The sequence below is a fragment of the Aspergillus tubingensis genome (genome assembly GCF_013340325.1).
Source record: "Aspergillus tubingensis WU-2223L DNA, scaffold_10, whole genome shotgun sequence".
Lineage (NCBI taxonomy): Eukaryota > Fungi > Ascomycota > Eurotiomycetes > Eurotiales > Aspergillaceae > Aspergillus > Aspergillus tubingensis.
Genome location: NW_023336284.1, coordinates 255,164 through 274,263, shown reverse-complemented (window position 1 = coordinate 274,263; position 19,100 = coordinate 255,164). Strand labels below are relative to the sequence as shown.

General features: G+C 49.9%; 6 protein-coding genes across 6 annotated transcripts; 2 read left to right on the top strand and 4 right to left on the bottom strand.

Annotated features, from left to right (window-relative positions):
- Positions 1–33: 33 nt before the first annotated feature.
- AtWU_09182 (GTPase-activating protein RGD2) lies at positions 34–2,908 on the bottom strand (the record flags this gene model as incomplete). Its single annotated transcript, XM_035504289.1, has 5 exons — positions 34–1,019; positions 1,073–1,258; positions 1,312–1,407; positions 1,465–2,608; positions 2,678–2,908. 5 exons carry the CDS (start codon positions 2,906–2,908, stop codon positions 34–36), a joined length of 2,643 nt encoding a protein of 880 aa, XP_035360182.1.
- Positions 2,909–4,501: 1,593 nt separating this feature from the next.
- On the bottom strand, positions 4,502–6,396 carry AtWU_09181 (amino acid permease GAP1; the record flags this gene model as incomplete). Its single annotated transcript, XM_035504288.1, has 3 exons — positions 4,502–5,564; positions 5,630–6,047; positions 6,120–6,396. 3 exons carry the CDS (start codon positions 6,394–6,396, stop codon positions 4,502–4,504), a joined length of 1,758 nt encoding a protein of 585 aa, XP_035360181.1.
- Positions 6,397–12,196: 5,800 nt separating this feature from the next.
- Positions 12,197–12,814, bottom strand: AtWU_09180 (RNA-binding protein LSM5; the record flags this gene model as incomplete). The annotated part of the gene is made up of 6 exons (XM_035504287.1): positions 12,197–12,235; positions 12,301–12,364; positions 12,475–12,502; positions 12,556–12,594; positions 12,661–12,717; positions 12,790–12,814. 6 exons carry the CDS (start codon positions 12,812–12,814, stop codon positions 12,197–12,199), a joined length of 252 nt encoding a protein of 83 aa, XP_035360180.1.
- A 999-nt stretch (positions 12,815–13,813) lies between these two features.
- Positions 13,814–14,797, top strand: AtWU_09179 (3'-5' exonuclease; the record flags this gene model as incomplete). The annotated part of the gene is made up of 2 exons (XM_035504286.1): positions 13,814–14,561; positions 14,619–14,797. 2 exons carry the CDS (start codon positions 13,814–13,816, stop codon positions 14,795–14,797), a joined length of 927 nt encoding a protein of 308 aa, XP_035360179.1.
- Positions 14,798–15,182: 385 nt separating this feature from the next.
- Positions 15,183–16,319, bottom strand: pex10 (ubiquitin-protein ligase peroxin 10; the record flags this gene model as incomplete). Its single annotated transcript, XM_035504285.1, has 1 exon — positions 15,183–16,319. One exon carries the CDS (start codon positions 16,317–16,319, stop codon positions 15,183–15,185), a length of 1,137 nt encoding a protein of 378 aa, XP_035360178.1.
- Positions 16,320–16,989: 670 nt separating this feature from the next.
- Positions 16,990–18,520, top strand: AtWU_09177 (EXS domain-containing protein; the record flags this gene model as incomplete). Its single annotated transcript, XM_035504284.1, has 5 exons — positions 16,990–17,074; positions 17,157–17,206; positions 17,298–17,992; positions 18,062–18,375; positions 18,447–18,520. The coding sequence occupies 5 exons, from the start codon at positions 16,990–16,992 to the stop codon at positions 18,518–18,520; spliced, it is 1,218 nt and encodes a 405-aa protein (XP_035360177.1).
- Between the last annotated feature and the right edge of the window lie 580 nt (positions 18,521–19,100).

Below are 19,100 nucleotides of genomic sequence, written 5' to 3'. Positions count from 1 at the left end.
CGGGTAAAAGGCTTCTATAAGTCATAGACACATCTAGTCATCGTCCATTGGCTTGTCTTCCAATGTGACGCCTTTCGGCTCGGTCTCGGCTAGACTGCTGCGCTTGCTGTCTGTGCCCTCCGTGCTTGCGACTGTCGGGAAGCTGGAACGGTTTCCGAGGCCAGGCTTGCGAGTGTAGGAAACGCTAGACCGGGAGATCGTTGATGAGCGCTTCTCGGTATCTTGGGTGGGAGTCGTGGTTGGGGTCACAGAAGCGTCCGATTCAGGGGCCGGGGGAGGGCTGGCACTACCCGATGAGGGGCTTGCACTGGCCGCAGCGGATACAGGAGATTCGCTCAAGGCGCCGTTGGTGACTGACTCAGGACCGTTGATGTTCACGCTTGTCATCTGTTCCGCAGCGGTGGGAGATTCGCTTTTGATGGGAACATCCAGGCTGCTGCGAGCGACAGTCCGTCTTTCGGTGGGGCTGGTCACGTTGATGGGGAAACGTCTGGTCTCTGAAGCGCCGCTGGAACGGTCACGGCGATGCTTCTGGGGAGGAGCCGGGCTGTTGGCACGGCTGCGGTCGAGAATAGCACGGTTCCGGGCCTCCATTGCGGCCCGGCGGTTGCTCTCATCTGTGCTGATGGCACGAGGACGGTTGGTGGATCCACTGATCCCCAGAGCACTTGACTGGCGTTTCAACTCACCAAAGATGGCGTCCTTGTGAGCAAATAGATCACGGATGAGACGGTAGCTGTGCCGTTCGTTCATCGTAAGGCTGCTTTCCGTGCGAGGACGGAGAATGCAAGGCGACAGGGCCTGGGCAAGTGCAGAGACATAATTCTCATCGGCAGATGTAAGATCAATCAAACGCGTGAAATGGGTCATAATGGCGTCAAGCGTAGCAATGTTGTTCAGACGGAGTTGTCCGAGAGTGCTTTGAAGGACCTTGATGCGGCCCTCTTCCGTCGTCTCATGGGCAGTCGTCGAATAAATTGTCTTCACAATCTCATAAACTTGGGAGGAAACCAAAGAGTCTACGGCATCTGTTAGACCTGGATTATAAGTAAAGGTGTGAATAAATACGAACCTGGTAGCTCAAGGAGGTACAATTTCAAAACACTCGCGATGATGGGGATTTCATATTTCTCCAGGATCTCGTTATAATCCGCTTTGCTGTTGTTCAATGCGCTACGGAGGTGGTGTGTCGCTGCCAAAGGCACATCGTACAGCCAGATCGCACGTCGTGCCTCGTCACCCTCAAGGTCAGGGTAGCCTTTCCAAGTTAGGTTCAAAGCGTTTCAAATAACCGGGTGAAAGACAACTTACGGTTATCCAGGTAGGTCAGTAGAGTGGTGACCACAATGGGGACGCGCTTGCGGTCGGCTCTGGCTCTCGCTTCGAGGTCAACACCAAAATTTTGATCTGGAGAGTTTTAGCAAACACTGAATCTTCATAATGTCCAGTCGGCAGAGCGCATACCTTCCACAGATCCGTAGTAGTTCTCATACGCCTGCACACGAGGTACGAAACCACCCGTCCGGTAGTTCTCCAGAAGGTAACGGAGATCGCCTAGCGGCTGGATGGTCTCTTGGTAGAGCATCATGTGGTCGACCGTGCTTTGCAGGTTGGGAATGACATTGCTGATGGCGCCCGAGAAATCCAGGATCACGGCCTTGATTGCCTTGAGGCGATCAAGCTCACACTGCTCCATGAAGCGCAAGTTTTCAACGACCTCTTCCTCGAGCTTGCATCTGATCATGTCCAGTTTGCGCACCGCAGCCTTGTACCGTTCATCGGCCTCGCGAGCTTCCCTGCGCAACTTTTCCGCTGGTGTCTCGTTGGGGTACGGGTTGTTGAGAGGGTTCCAGCCGGCCAGCATCTCAGAGACAGAAGACAGCGGAGACTCGCTGCCGTCCTCGCTCGTTGCCACAGAGGTTACGCGCATAAGAGGCTTCTTCTTCTCTGGGACACCGGTGATCTGGAACACCTTAGGGCGCCACTGGTAGCGCATCTTAGAGCTGTTCGCGAAGGTGCTGCCCATGTTTCCGACCAGACGGAGGAACCCATTGTCCACGAGATCCTGCCCGATTCTCTCCGAATAGGTGATGCTAGTTCCATTCAGGTGCTTCTGAGTGTATTCCACAATATCTGCACCGGTCGACGTGTTCTGATATGTGCCGATGATCGGCACCTTGACCTCGCCAATCTTGATGTTTTCCAGCATATGTGTCAGAAGCCTCTTCAAATCCTCCGGAGGGTAGATCCGATCGCCAATCTCCACCGGCTCCTCCTCCTCCTGTTCTTCTGGCAGGACAATCTTAGGGGTGGGCTTAATTTTCGGACTTGTTTCGGGGGCCTGGAAAGCGAGTTTGTTCTCTTCCTCGAGGTCTTCAACCACACGGCACTTGTTGAAATAATGGCTTCGGAGTTTCTTGACCAGATCCACCTGTTTCGAATGTTCCTTGATTCGAGCCTGGAGATCATCGTGGGAATTTTGAATTCGAGCCTCGTGCTGATCGCACCAACGCCTGAAGGGGCTAACGACTAGCTCCCGGATGTTCGACGCGATCTTCTGGTGGTTCTTAGATGCCTCGACCATCTCAGTGCGAACCCCCTCGTAAGCCTAGACGAAAAGACCTAATATCAGTATCACCTAGATCAGAACTTTCCGTATGAGTAAAAAGGCACCAACCTTTCTCACGCTTGCCCCGTCATCTTTTCCGAACCCCGTTGGCGTGACCCGATCCACGGTCGGCGCAATATCCCCCAATTTCAGACCGTACTGTTCCTCCGCATCTGCGCGCATAGAAGCAATGGTGATGATCTGCTTGTTCTCGACGGCGCCCTGTTGGAGTTTCCCGTAAAGCACCCCCAGACCGGTGGCGTAGTCGGGGGTCCAGAACGAATCCGCGAAACCAGGCATATTGAAGAAGGAACCAAACAAGCTGACGTCAACGGAAGATTGCTTGGTATCGGCTTGGAGCGATGCGCGACCAAGCTGAGAGCGAAATTGAACCTGAGGAGAAACGGCCGGCGTTCGTCACCGACTCTAGGCGACTAGTGTAAACTTTCCGATGGACCACAGAAAACGCTTGTTTGAAGGTAATTGCCGGTGAAAGTGCCTGGAAGAAACGGAGAGAAACCAGCTCTGTTCGCAAGCGCCGGATAAATATCCACCTCTGACGGATGCTATAGTGGCACACAACGGCTGCGAGGAGACATAGGCCCGGTGACGGGTATGCGAGGGCGGCTACAGGAGACCAGTTAGGTGGTGAGGAGAGGAGGGGGGTGAATTGGATGGAAAGCGTGAAACAAGGGAGGCAGAAGAGTAAAAAGCAACAATAAAGCTGAAGTGAGAGAGAGAAGTAGAAGGAATGTTTTTAAAAAAGAAAAAGGTGGTCAAATTGCAACGGGGGTGGGAGGTGGAGGAAGAAGTTAGTTTAGTTGCAGTATGAGACACTCAGACGGATGACAACAGGGGAGACTGGATCTTAGGTTCAGGTTGGCCGAGATCTTTTGGAAAGGAAAAGCAAGCAACTTTCCACTTTCTCGCCCGGCTCTTCTTGGGCTTCTCCGTCATGCGTAATTTACGCCTTACCGACCTGAAACTAGACCGTTGGCGCCTCAGCCATCACGTGTGGTTGCCGGGTGGCTATTTTTGGGGGCTCCGTGAAATATTACCGATATTACAGAGATTACAGCACTTGTCTTAGATTGATTCCCCCAACCACGCCTGATATTTCCTAGTCTTTAGGGCTGGTGGGAATTTTTGGGAAGACCCATCGCGCAGCACCGGTAACCCAAAATAATGGGAAGAGGAAAAGAGCCGAACTCTCAGATCATTTCCTAAGAAGGAAGGCTCTGAAGACGATTGCTTCCACTAGACACAAAGAAGGGGAACTGGTGGTCGACAGGCGTTAGTAATCTGGCACATCTTCACCCACTGATCTTCCCCCTGTATGACTGACTAGTATGTACAGACAGCGTAGAGACGCTGTCATTACTTCAAGTAAGGTATTATTTACGTGGCTGGAGTTGGTTGCTGCTGACTCGTTGTGGTTGTTCTCCAGATGCAAACACGCCAAGCCCGGAGACTGGCCAGCAGCAGATCCAAAACACGGCATTGCCGAACAGCTACTGTCATGTTGCTTTTTTGGCACCACGCAGTTGACATGCTTCTATTCTTAGGGTCTGAATCATTTACTTCTAAACACGGAAGTCCATACAGTTGATCTCAATTTGTTCATTGTCAACATACTTTCCTTCGCTACTAAGCAGCGTCGACTGTCTTCGTCGTCGAGTGAACTTTCTCATTTAGTGAAGAACATTCGTTCGCCATCCCGATGCATCGGCTCAGCGCTGATCAATATGCTACCTAAAGGAACATAAACGGAAGAGGGAGGCATGATCATTATCATACATTATTTAAAGCGCAAAAAGGGGATATGGATGGAAGAAAACGCAGCCCAAGCATGAAACAAGCCTTAACACCGTTGAAATGTGACCCAACCCAGCTTTAGCAGAAGAATTTCCACACCTTCTTCCACGCAGGCCAGGCCGCCTGTTCTGCCTTTTCTTCTTCGATGAGCGCTTGGATATCGAGATCGCGACGCCCGGTATGGAGATCCATGTCCTTGGCCCGGATGAAGGGGGTCTTGAACCAAAGCTTGTAGGGGATGTAGAAGGCCAGCACGACCGGCGCAGCCAGGTAGTCGGAGAAGAAGTTGGAAACTAATGCCGAAGCCGACATTTCACTATATCCGCTGGGCGCAAAGCCAACCCAAAACTGAGCAATCAGAACGAGGCAGTTGAAGATGAGTCCGATCCAGGAACCAATCACACCAGGCTGGGACGTGAAGGCCAGCTCGTCGAGGCTGTGCCCTTGCAGTTTCCAAGCGCGACGGAAGCGAATGTGACACAGGCAGATTGACCCCCAGGTGAAGATGGAGGAGAGACCTGAGATGGCCATCATCCATGTGAAGGCTTCACCCTCCTTATCGGAAGCGGCCAGGAATCCAAGCAAACCAAACGCCGAGGCAACAATGAGAGCCGGAAGAGGCCGGCCCTTGCGATCGATGTAGGCGAAAATTTTTGGGGCCTGCTGTTGCTCAGCCAGAGCCGCCAGAGTTCTCGAAGAGCCGTAGACAGCTGCATTGCCGACTGAGAGCACAGCAATCATGATGACAACGTTCATCACCGAAGGCAATCCAGAAATTCCCGCGTTCACAATGGAGATGACGAACGGAGACGCTTTGGCATCGGCGCTAGATGAACCATCGAGGAGACGGGAATCGGTGTAGGGGACAAGGAGGCCGACCAAGGTAAGAGACACAATGTAGAAGAGGGTGATACGCCAGAACACCTGCTTGACGGCGGTGGGGAGCGATTTCCTAGGATTAGCGGTCTCCGCGGCGGCCAGGCCAACCAGCTCAGTACCAGCGAACGCAAATGCAGCATTCACAAAAACACTACAAAGACCCTTGAAGCCATTGTGAAAGGCGCCTGGGTCGTGCCAATACCTTCCACCGATGTATCCACCATGGGGCCCGCCGCCACAAGTCAGGATGATACCGAGGATGCTGTATGAAGTCAGTAAACTCCTCATCGCATATCAATGTTGGAGGGGCAGTTCCAATAGACTCACATGAAGCCAACTACGGCGGTGACCTTGATTATGGAAAACACGAACTCGGCTTCACCATAACCCTTAACACCGAACATATTGATGCACACAATGACAGTCCAAAAAATAGCGACCCAGGCAGCATTGGAGATGCCCGATTCCCAGTAGTCGACAGTTAACGAAGCGGCGACAATTTCGGTGGGGAGGGTCACGAGCCACTGCAGCAGATAATTCCAACCCATGGCGAAGCCCCAAGCGGGATCGATGAACCGGGTGGAATAATGCGAGAACGAACCAGCAACAGGGAAAAGAACGGCCATTTCACCAAGCGCGTGCACAGTACAGTAAAGCATGCAGCCGATCAGAGCATATGCGATCAGGACCGAGGCTGGGCCACCGGCCGCCAGGACACTTCCAGATCCGACGAAAAGACCAGTACCTAAAGCGCGATGCAGTCAGCAAGGGCGAAGCCCGGATGGCGTGAGCGTCGGCATCAAGGGACCATGCATACCAATTGAACCACCAATCGCGATCATCTGAAGGTGGCGACCTTTGAGCTTGCGTGCCAGTGGAGAACTAGCAGTGTTCTGAGCAGCATTTTCGATGTCGAAGGTCTTCCCATCGTGACCAGGTTCATGGTGCGACGAGGCACGAGCATTAGGATCTCTCTTGAAACTATCGATAATCCGCTGGCCAAAGCTGCCTTTGGTTGCTTCGGATTCGCCGTAGAGAGGAGGAGCGTCGCCGAACGAGGGTTCCGACTTGGGTTCAATGAAATCCTTCTCCATGGCTGAAGAGGTGTGATGCAGAATGCGAAGAAATGCAACTATTCACGACGGAACGAAGAAGGAACAGGGTGTTCACCAAAGCCAGTTCAGAAACCTCAGAAAAATCTAACAGGCGGGGTGAGGAAAAGGTGAGAGCGTGAGGCAGGAGAGTGAGGTAGGGAAGAGGAGGGGAACTCCAGCGATGGTGAGTGTGTTGTTTGCAGCCCGTGCAAGTGAAGGGTGTCTCAAATCCCAAGATAGTAATGATAAGGAGGGGAGGGCTTTAAGGAAATACTATGAGCACCTCTTGAGGGAACCGGGCGGCAGGAGTTACTTATTTCTTTTCCGTAGAGAAGCGGAATCCGGGAGATGGAAAATTACCTGAGACATTAAATTATTGCTGGTCAGGATGCAGGGGTTTTTTTTATTATTTAAATAAGAACCGGGCGATATAGGTCACAGCAGTAATCCCCGACAGTTCCAATCCACCCATGGGAGTAATTACGGCCCCGATCCACGAGAGGTGGGAAGAACCACTGAACAAGCTCAGCAGACTCCAGTTGCGGGCCTGATATCGGCCACAAATCCATGTGGCCGAGCTAAATGGGCAGGAAGGCCGCAGGATAGTGGAGGCAAATGTAGGTCTGCTGCGACTCGAGCTGGGCCCATGAGTAGCCGGATGCGCTCTGGCTAGTTTTGGAGTACTTTACTTTCTACTGCTATGGGGAAAAAGGCTAAACTGGTGGTTGCGCGACAAATAGAGGGGGAACCAATCGGTGAAAGCGTCCAAGTTGACCATGGCCCCGGGGGATCCCTCGAGTACCACCTCATTAATTGATTAAGAGCAAAATAAGATTCTCACTGGATCTGATTGGTGGTTCTGCAAGGTATTATTAACTGTTACTCTTTGCTTTAGGGATGATTATTACACCCTACACCAACTAAACGCCTTCACAAGATAACTGGTTATCGGGGGATTCACTACTGCCACTGATAAGCACGACCAAGCCACCCTCTCCTCTCCTCTCCTCTCTGCTTTAGGCTCCCGGCACTGCGTCTTACGATGGGCACGTTGTAACCCCTTCTGGATCCACTTGGATTTTGTCAAGAGAAAATAATTATTGCTAGACCGTCCAGGAGAATTTTATCATTCAGTTGTACAAGGGCAAAAAGTGATGAAAAATGATGAAGCAGTGCTTTCATCATCTACTCCAAATTGACTGATGGCGCACAATGCAGTCATACAGCAGACACTGACGAGGTAATTCAGCCTGACCCGGGGAAATAATAATGGAATTGAAATCACCTCATCATCAGTGACGGAAGAAGGTAGCATTCTCATGATTTAAGGTTTCCACGCCACTGAGCTCGTTTATTTCCGAACCAATACCACTGTCTACTACCCAGTAGGTTAATCGTGTGATTCCAAAGCGACAAAGCAGGAGATGGGTATTCTTTTCCTGCCATCATGGTTCATGGTTCATGGTTCATAATCAAACTAATCCTGTGTATGAGCTGGGTTTCAGGGATTGTGGTGATACCCAGTAAGACTGCTATCTGCTATCTATCGGGCTATCTTGGCTTCCTGCGGTCCATGGACCCCAGGGTTCCGTTCTGGGGTGGACCCGCCCCAAACAAATCCACCCTTATCTCCGGTGGTCATAGTAGTGTCACTTTGTACCTCACCTTATCTCTGCTTCTCCCCCAGCTAACCGTTTCGCTTCCTTACTTATCTTATTATCATGGCACCTTCCCACCCCCCTGGTAGTGTCTCATCGGGGGCCAAAACCACGTACATAATAATACGTAGTCAATCTTTGCTTCTTTTCACTTTTTATTTCGATCTGATTGCGCTACTGTTCTCTTGAGTATCAGATTTTGTGCTTGGCATCCATGTACACTGCATGGAAGGTAGTAGTCTATCCTCTTAGCATCTCGTATTATCCCACAGTAGGAATCCGTCCGCTGCCGCCTATCATAATCCACGTGTCCCGCCTCTGCCCGAATTATGACAAGTTAGTCCTTACTAGTACTATCTAAGCTAACGCGTAACCTACAGGGGAAATTATCTACACTACTACGAACAACTCTCCTGCAACATATGCTTTAACTAAGGTGAATTAGACCTCGTAGGAAATACTCCAACCCCTCTTCTCCTGCTTCTAGTACAAAAAGGGGCCCTGCGAGAATTAAAAGAGCCCTCCAAAGTACTAGGAAGAAGCGTAACGGGATGGCAGGCGCAGGCCAAAACTAAATCATCTCCGCACCCACAGAATTGACGCGGCCGGGGTTGGGACCAATCAAGCCGCGCATGCAGGGATGTTGATAAGCCCTCGTTGCGGTCGGTTCGATGAGTTCATTTTCTGCCTATCAAGACATTATCCACTCCCCCAGTAGCCTCCCTAATAGTAGTCTACTCCGTCGTTGTCCGTCGCTACTCCCTACGTGATCAACAAGTGCAATATCCATTTAGAGCCACTATGTTATACAGCCGCGCTCAGGTACATCCCTCCTGATGCCTGTGTCATGATGGCGCAAATTAAGAACAAGGTAACGAGATATACAGAGCCACTGACAGTGAGTGCAGTAAGTGCCCAAGAGTTCATCTCGCACACCTCTACGAAGCAAAGGTCACAACAGTAACTAGTTACTAGTTGTGCCACCTCTTGCCACCCTTCACCAGCTTCTCTTTTCTTTTTCCACATCATGATACTTTGTATTCCTGTTCCTCAAGGATCCTGAAGGAACGTCCGGTTAGAGAATATGACTGGCTACCACCCCTTGCTTATTCCAAACCTGGCTGAATTCTGGAACGTCGTCCTGTCATTTGGCTTCGGGTTCTCCTGATCGATCGGGCCCCTAAGCTTTTGCACTACACAACCACCACCCGCTCGTTCGCCCCGTCGCGTCTCTGCTAGGGTAGCAGGGGAGGAGGAACTGAACCCATGGAAGACCGATAGAAGCCAGTTGGAGTTTCTTTCGGCGCGATAGCCCGACAAGTCCTGCAAGGCTAAGCCCACGCCTCCTCCCTCGAGGAACGTTGAATCAGGATGTCCGAGTTGCTGCTTAGTCTATCCTGTTCCTACAAAGTCCTTCAATCAGGATTCTAGTCCACTAATTAGTGGCAAGGTCGGATATCGCCGGCTCGTATAACTAAGCCCCATCCGTGGTTCGTAGTCAGGTCTTCCTTTTACGCCAAGGGGTTTGTTTATTTGCCTCTTGCGGAGCTTCATTTTTCTTTTTGTTCGTTGATTTTGCCTCTTGAGTGGGTGGTGCCATCCATTCCACACAGATAGAGAGAATCAATCTATGGCTCACTTCTTCACATGACATGTCAGACACCGATGGCAATATTGGGGATAGCTTCGGGCAAAGTACAGCCGTGTGTGCCATGTGGCCATGTGAAATGTGGTGCTACTGTGCTTCGAAGCTGCATGTGGTAGCCTGACGCCTGGGCCGCCGCTCCGTTTGAGCTATCGCTCTGGTTGCTGCGAATGCTCCGACATGCAGCCCTGCCATGGTAGTTTCATAACAGGGTGTGTTATACTGCGGAATCCCCTTCTCAGTGTTGTGAGCTGCTCAGTGTGGGAAGGATTCATGATCAACATGCCCATCGCAAGGCTAGGAAAAGCAAAAACCGCAGCACATCTTCATAGTCAGCCGAAGAGACTCGAGAGAAGAGTACCAAGTATCACCTAAGATCATGCATATCAGCACCTGTAAAGAAGCGGAGAATCTCTACTAGCACGAACAATCTGTGCCTCCGCCCAGAAGTACTGTGTACTCACACACCGGCCCGGTGGTGCCAGTCCGAGCGAAAGATCTACAACGTTTTGTTTGGTCAAGCGACTTGCAGCTGCCAGCAAATGAAGCGCTGGGGTTGCCCAGCTGTGCGACCGGTCCGGTTACGTGCAGGAAGAGCTTACTGGAGACAGAGCCAGCTAGCTGGATTGGAGCCTAGCGCTGATACCGAGGTCAACGTTCGAATTACTGATCGAAGAATAGAATCAGGCTGTGCTGGCTCTAGACTAGGTCTATGCGGTTTATCCTGTTGTTTTGAAAATGCCCCTTACTGCATCATGATCAGAGTGGGAAGCGAATGCAGCCAGTTATTGATGGAGCTTTTACTGTGTAGGCTGTTATCCAGGGACAATATCACGCCGCATAACTCTACAAATGCATCTAGAATCAACAAATATTGGAATGAACATACATATACAAAAGTCCCAACTCAATACTAATCAAAGTATACTCTCTTTTCTGTTCCCGACACAACTAGTAGTAATACGTAGTAAGTAGTAACCCGGCCCTCGGCAGAACCAAACAAGAAAGCCAAACCCCGCAAACCATCCCTCATCCACCCGACACTAAACAAAAACCCCATAATTTACACCTCGCAAAAGCAAAAACAAAAAAAAAAAAGGTTAAGAAAAGTAGTACCTACGTAACATCCATATCCACTCCCATAATCAAACCACGGCTCAAATCCATCTCGAATAAGTCCGACAACTCACTAACATACGTTGTTGTATGTAAGTAGTAAATTAAAGTTATATGAGGTGTATAAACTTCTCAGCTGACTTGACACCGCCCACTTTTATTAGTTCCTCATTTTTGCGGGGAAAAGAATCTGTTACATAACAGATTCATTTTCATTCCCGCTTTCTTCAGTCTTGAGTCTTTCGACCCCCGCAATTACCTGTCATGTTCCATGTAAGATTATGTAGGTTACCCCGACTTTTGTTTTCTGACAGCCTTGGGTCTGGGGGTTGGGGAAAGTCTGGGGTAGTCTATTTAGCTTGGTAGGTTGGGTTGATGCGACGTTGGCGGGTTTGATTTGGGACTGTGGTGTGTGGTTGTGTGGGGTTGGAGTCGGTTGGGGGTTTGGGTTTGGGTTTGGAGGGATATATTCTGGAAGTTAGTAAAGAGGAACTGAAGGTCGAGTATAATGCCTATTTAGGCACTACTACTCATTTCATCTAGTAGTGAATAGCTAATTAGGTGGCTGTTATTTGCTGCCGAGGTAAGAGAAGAAGTACCGCGGCATATTTAGGTTTAGAGCTGCTACTTCACTTTAAGTTCTTGCCCTTCGGCGAGTTGTCTACGTCACTACTGTTAGCCTGTTATGTACAGTACATAAGTACAGATCTACCTCATATTGCATAGCCATTGCTATACAGCATTCTGATACGCTGTTGTTCTGAAAAGGAAAGTTGTCGTGAGGGTGTATTCTATTGGAGATATCATGGATAGGAGTTCTACTTGTGCGCTTGTTCCTTACTGAAAGAGGCTCATTCTGTAGGAGAAGTAGTATGGGGTATGTGGCTTCTTTAGGTGGTAGTTTAGAACTTATGCGTACTAGTATGTGTTTTCTTTTCCATTGACCCCTGCATGATGATATATTTGGTGTTTGGTCCACGCGCGCCTGACCGGTACCTGCGTGAGGTTGCTTGCGGCATGACTTATGTTGCATAGGGCTGTACCTGAGCATGTAGTCTCGGAGTGTAAGTGTGGTAATATGTGGCGATATATGAATGAGATTATGAATGGAGGAATGCTTCTTCCACGTGATGTGTAATCCTGATCTTGTTAGGATGAGGAACAGTAGCAACGCTCGATATCAGAGAGAATGTATGAAGAAAACTACTATGTTATGTTGGAACAGCTACATCAAGGTGCATCTGTAGATCTCAACACCTTACTAGCCAAGGACTCAGTGTCAGAAGTAGGCTCCATCATTACTACTGTCTATCTCAATCATGAGCGTTCATTCTATTACCATTTTGACATATCAAAGAAGAAGAATCGTGGATATCATGACCTAAGAGCTACCGACCGGTCCCTCACCACCGGGGATCAACTGAATAATAGCTAGTGTCAGTCTGGAGCATAATCAGTAACACAGGGGTATGACTGCAGACATACCATGCAGACGTTGTTACCGTTCAACAGAATCTTGGGAAGCTTCACTTGAGAGCCGGAGTAATCGCTATCGCATGTTTAGTAAGATTTCTTGCTTCACACATAGGATAATGGCTAAGAAAAGAAGAGCCCCAGAGATAGGAGATCTCCATCCAGATAGCAGATAAGGTGACTTACAACTCAGTCACGTCCTCCAGGACCATGTCTGCAGCGGGTCAGCTCACGCACATCGTACACCACGACAGGGAATATACTTACTGACGTAGTCATCGAATCCAAGCAGCGTTCCGGCGAATTCTGAATGCATGTTAGCTATCTAGCTTATCGTCTGCCCCTCCCCCGCAGGGAGATGTTCATGCAGACCTTTGTCGTTCTTCATGATGACCCATATCCTGGATCCGACACACTTGTCGATCAATTCTGTCGCGCATGTTAATAAGCATATCATCACAAGTACGCCATGCATCCACGGCTTCTGACAGGGTCATTTACCAAGAGGAAGAAGTTGTGACGCCATTGTGGATTGATTAGGTTATTAAGCAGCTACTTTCAACTCAGCATATATCCCTCAAGACATACAATCTATATCCATAGATGACTTACTGGTTTTCTTCTAGGTGGAAACAGAAGCCCCTTGCCTAGATCTAATATAGAAAATGAAGCGGGCGGACTGACGAACGGATGCTGGAATGATTCCATCCACACAATCTTGGCGGGCCCCGGTGGCAGAGTTTATCCGGCCCGAATGGCCTCCCCCAATCAGATCTACAATCCCGCTCCGCTTCATCGGGGTGATTTTCAGGTACGCCCTGTCGCTTTGTCGGTTTCAAGGCTGCTGAAATCCAACATGATGTATTAATTGAGCAGATTGTTATGATTCTATATTCGTATTATGGACCTCTTCCAGTCAGTGTGCTTTGCGTGACTTGTAAGACTTGACGCGATTTATAAAGACCGGTGGCGGTGATAGAAGCCGGCGGCAAGCGTCACTTTATTACTAGTTCTTTTGATCTGGTCTACTATGGCTTTCCGTGAAGCAACTATGTCTTGGTATTTCTACCCCATTTATGACTGAACAAATACTCATGCTTATTCTAGCTCGGCCAATGGATATAAGTGCATACGCACTCTGCAAAAGCAGACTGCCATGACAGCCACTCGCTCAAGGTCGCTGCGCAGGCCGTACGCCTTGATTCAGCATATGACGCTGAATGGCTCAACAAGCAGGCTGTCTTCTACTTTGATCAGTAGTAGATGTTTACCACGTTCCAGCTTGAGCAAAAATGAGAAATCTGCTCTACAGAGCCTACCCGGAACAAGGCATCTTTCATCCAGAATCGACAGTCGGTCCTGCGAATTTAAACCCCGGCCTTCACAGGTCAGCGACACGACTCTTTGCAATCAGACCTCTCCATATACGTGTCGCCAAAATGCCGTTTCTCATAGCCAGAGACATATAACCTATCCATTTCCAGCACAAGAAAGATGCTATAGCTCGAATACAGTCCCACGACCAATGATTGAGCATATAATCGACAGTAAAGACGTCGGAGAACTCCAAACACCAGAATCACCAGTATTACTAGCCAAGTCAGAAACCCTGAGTGCAAGCAACAATGGCATAGACGAGTCTGCCTCAGAAACCCACCCAGCAGGAGAATCAAAACCAGTCCTCACACCAGCCGAGGACCCCCCAACACCCAAGTTCTGGAGCCACACGATGCTCAAAAGCCCCGAAGGCAAAAACATCATCGTCCATTACTGCAAAACACTCAAAAGCAGTGAAGACGTCGCGCAACTCTTCCTAAACGACAAGGTCCTCGGCTTCGACATGGAATGGAAAGCGCAAGCCTCCGCCTGGAACAGCATCCAAGACAACGTATCTCTAATCCAAGTCGCCAACAGAGAGCGAATTGCTCTCTTCCACGTCGCCCTTTTTAGACCAGGCAGAAAGCTCAGCGACCTCGTCCCGCCAACTCTCAAAAAAATCATTGAGTCCCCAAACATCACGAAGCTCGGAGTATCAATCAAAGCAGACTGCACGCGTCTCCGCAAGTACCTCAAGATCGATGCGCACGGGATCTTCGAGCTCAGCCACCTTCATAAACTGGTCAAATACTGTCAGAGTAACCCGAAACTGATCAACAAACGACCTGTCAATCTCAGTGAACAGGTGGAGGAGCACCTGGGGCTTCCGTTGGAGAAAGCGGAAGATGTGAGGTGCAGTGATTGGACGGTGTCTTTGAGTTATCGTCAGGTGCAATGTAAGTTCTCTTGGTGTACCTCTCGTGCCGACACATGAATAACGCGTGTATGTGTAGATGCTGCATCTGATTCATATGCTTGTATCTGCTTGTTTGATACTATGGATGCAAAGCGAAAGGCTCTCGACCCTCGACCACCTTTACCTGCCCATGCGGATCTGGATCTGCCTATTCGTATTGTGCAGGAGCCGACCACGACGACGGTCCCGGATGATGTCGAGGTGGTTAAGCCTTAGTGGCTTGCTTGAGACAGAGTGGCGATACAGTGGTTAGTTCCACAGCATATGCATACTCCCGCGACGAAACGGGTTGGTTGCTATCTGGTTCAAATATAGTGCGACTTGATATATACTCTGTGGTTGGAATGGCCAGATTCCAGGGCCATAAACTTTGACTATTGGATCTATATAGATCTCAGAGCTAGAACATGATATGATACCCATGCTAGAATCAATATATACAACATTTTCATCAGAAACTGAATAGAAAACCAAAGTCATTTACAATCGAGACTGCCAAATAATTGCCTCTAGTATGAATGGGGTATAATTATAGACTGGAAAGCATGATACAGTCATTCATGTATATAAACAGCGCTGTAAAGTCATAAAACCATCAAAATCATCCTCTCAAGGGCAGCACTTTCGACAAGAGCACCTCCTGTCGACAAAGCGGGCACTCTGGCTTCTCCCGTACCCAGTCCCGCACACACGTCCAACAAAAGACATGTCCACAGGTCGTGACACTCGGATCTTTGAACAACTCCAGACAGAGCGTACATTTGCGCTGCTGTCCTTCAGGGATCCACGGGATCGCATGGGAGTCTTCTGAGAAATCGTACCGGGCAGCAGAAGCCGGAAGGAGAGGAAGCGAGGAAGGGTTTTCAAGTGACGGTATCAAGGAGCTCCCATACTGTTTCATACCACCTTCTGCTTCAAGTCCACTATCTTCATTCCCCTGTTCTAGGTCGGTCCCAACCTTCTTGATATGCAGGATGCCCTGTACAGCGATCTGCAAGACAAGCAGCACACCCAAGACTTCATAACCGACTCGTTGTTCACCCTCCTCTACCTTCTTCGTGAAGACATACCGCAGGCCCGAGAACCGCTTTGAGAGATGATAGTAAGCGCCCGTGAAATAGAATGTTGCGATGCTAACGGCGTATATAGGTGACAGCGACGTGATGGAGTCCAGATGCTCGAGGATGTATTTCTGGATCCGGAGTTTTGTGAAGAAGGATGGTTTCTTGGACAACTTGTTGTCCTTGGCTTGCTCTACTGCTGTTTTCTTGGCTTGAGATGCTTTGAATTGTTGTCGAGCGATACTGCGTTCGAGCTTCGATCGCAGTCGTTGTCGGAAAGCGGGTAGAATACGCTGCAGCGTCCAGGGCAGCAGAATACTGCTGAGGATGTACCCAGCTCGCCTTGGGAGAGAAGGAAGTTGGAGGGTGTCATCTTCTAGTTGGACCAGGTCGCAGTATTCTTCTCCTAGGGTTCGGTTTCCGATGAAGGTGGTCAAGGCAAAGTAGAGGATCTCGGTTAGGTGTTTGATGGCATCGGAGTGGGTGTGTGCATAGCGAGCTCCGCGGAGAGAGCGAACAATTGAATGGGCTTGGCTTGTCAAGCTCCCTGTCATGAAAACATCCTTTTCATGCGACCGAATGATATCTGGGGAGGTAGCGAAAGGGTAGAAATGGGCCGAGGGAGAGACGGACGGTGTCGGAGCGGAGGTAGTTAGGGAGAGATCTTCGTCGGCCATTGTGAGGGAAGTGGGAGATTGCGAGAGGTGGTGAGTGAAAGGAGGAAGGAGAAGACAATATGGGAGAGAGCTATTCCCTCGTTGAGACAGCTATCATGGCAGGAAGAAACGAAGAAAGAGAGGGAGAGATAAGGCGCGTGGGATTGTATAGCAGCGCCGGCATGCAACAGCGGATCCCCGAAAGGCGGAGGAGCAACGCCAGTGCCTCGGTAACACTCACGTGATGCTCTAGACAACCGCAACGTGACCCCTATCACATGACCTTCCTCACGTGCTAAGGGTCAAGTCCCAAAGAGGCCAGGCTAGACCCAAAGCGGGACCAGTGCGCGTCGTTACAAGCCGGAAAGCCGCGCGGAGCCGCTGGGCCCCGTCCAAAGTGGAAAGCCGACCTGAAACCGGCGGTCCCTGAGCTTCTTCACTTCCCGCTGCTTAAACTGCTTCGCTGGTCATGATTTGAGTGCCCTTTGTGGTCGTCAAACCTCACCCCGAGTCGCTCCTTGATCTCCCCCCCTCCAACCCCCCTCCTTCCCCTTCGCCTGATCAGTCACTGTCGCTACATACTCTTCACTACTGGCTCCGTGCCTCGAGCCTCCCTCGAGTCACTTCCGAATCTCCCTCTCGGTCTCCCTCTGGTGCTGAATTCCCGGCGCCGCCGTCTCTTCAATGGAATATGGGTGTCGATCAACATGCTCAATTGGATCGCTTCAGTCTCTTCCTCCCCTTCCCCTATCGCGTGGCGGTGATACTGCTGGCTGGTATGCTACCCCCTTGGATGATCGCCCCCCTCCTCTAACTAATCCCCGGCATTTCATTTGGCTGACATTTCGTTATCGATAGGTTTCTGGGGTTGGGGTGCTAATCTGCAGTACCTCCTAAAGGCCAATATTGTGGGTGATGCCCCTCCCTCTCCCTCTTCATCCTCCTTCCTTTCACCTTCTGTCTATAGTTATATACATCCGCTGACTGGCTTCTTCTTAGGATGTCCCTGCCCTCATTAAATACCCTGCCCGACAATCCTCCAGTCAACGCCCGCATTATGCCTCGACATACCAGCTGGCCACTCTCCTGACCATCCCGCTCGTCGTCTCCCTCCTTATCTTCTGGCCCGCCACCCATGGCTCCGCAGAACGCGTCGAAGCGGTGGAATTCATTCCGCAATCATATTTCTTCATAGGACTGTTTATTCTCATCCTGCCCTTCTACCGGATCGCGCGCTCGGGCCGATATCGGTTCTTCATGACCCTGAAGCGCATCAGTCTTGGAGGTCTGGCGGAAGCACAAGATGGCAAATTCGGGGATATTCTGCTGGCAGATGCTCTGACAAGCTATTCTAGAGTCCTCGCGGACTTGGTTGTTACCTTCTGCATGTTCTTTACCACGGACGTCTCCAGCACGTCCAAACCCACCCGCAAGTGTCGCACGAACGATTACGTCGTTCCCTTGATCATCGCTTTCCCCAGTATCATTCGACTTCGTCAATGTCTCATTGAATACTTGCGTGTGCGTCGGGCTACCCAGCGTAGTCAAGTCGCGGGCAGCCAGGGTGGCCAGCACTTGGCTAACGCCCTGAAGTACGCCACCGCGTTTCCGGTGATCATCCTGGCAGCCAAGTTGAAGAACTACAACCCTCTAGACTTTTACGGCTACAGTGAGATGAGCCTTTCACGGCTCTTGTACGTGCTCGACTTCTCTTTCCTGCCTTCTGCAAATAGCCCTGCCTAACCGCGCTTCCTCTGTTACAGGTTTTTCTTTACATTCATCAACTCCGCATACTCCTTCTACTGGGATATCACCAAGGATTGGGATTTGACCCTTTTCTCTTCGGCACGCCGCAGCCACGAACACCCATACGGACTGCGCCGCCATCGCTACTTCGCCAACCGACAATACTACCTCGCGATCATCATTGATCTGGCCATCCGTTTCTCCTGGCTCTCTAGATACGTGCCCGGATTTGTCTGGATGAGTGAGACCGAGTTTGGAATTTTCGTACTCATGTTCTCTGAGGTTGCCCGTCGTTGGATGTGGGTTTTCCTCCGCGTCGAGGCCGAGTGGAGTAAGTCACCCATCCATCACACAAGCACGTTACCGTGGCACCTTCAACTGACTCGTGGTACCCAACAACAGTCCGAAACAGCCGCGGTCCTGCCCCCGACGATATTCTCCTTGGCGAGTTCGGCGGCAAATTGGACGCAGACTGAACTTATACAACCTTGCCGCATCTTTCTAGACAAGGCTTCTCGCCCATTCCTCTATAAACTGACATGATTTTTGTGTATCCAACATTGTAGCCAGCATTCATCGTTATTGTGATTACGTATGTAAGAACATCTTTCTTCCTTCTGCCTTTATCTCCTGCCTTTCTCCCTCTTCCTGGCTTGGATCGGTGCATTTAGAGCCCATCCGGCCCGTTCACTTCTTCACACTTGATTTGATTTGGATTGGCTTGGTTCCGTTCCTCTTATTATATACACTTGTCTGTTTTATACACACACACCTATATTTACTTTCCCCTTCTCTTCTTTTTTTCATTTTTCTACTGGGAGGCGGAGAGGCGTCTGTATCATATTATATTGGGCAGGAAACAAAGGGAAAGGGAGTGTTGCGGAGCAGTTCATGTTGTTGTTTCGTATACGCTAAAACGTATAGTATAAATCCTCAGTCTGTTTTATTTCTTATTTCTTATTTCTTTATTTCTTTATCTCTCCTACCTTTTACCATTCTCTTCGGGTTTACTTTCATTCCTTTCGTTGTAATAACTTTCTCTTTTATTATTTATTG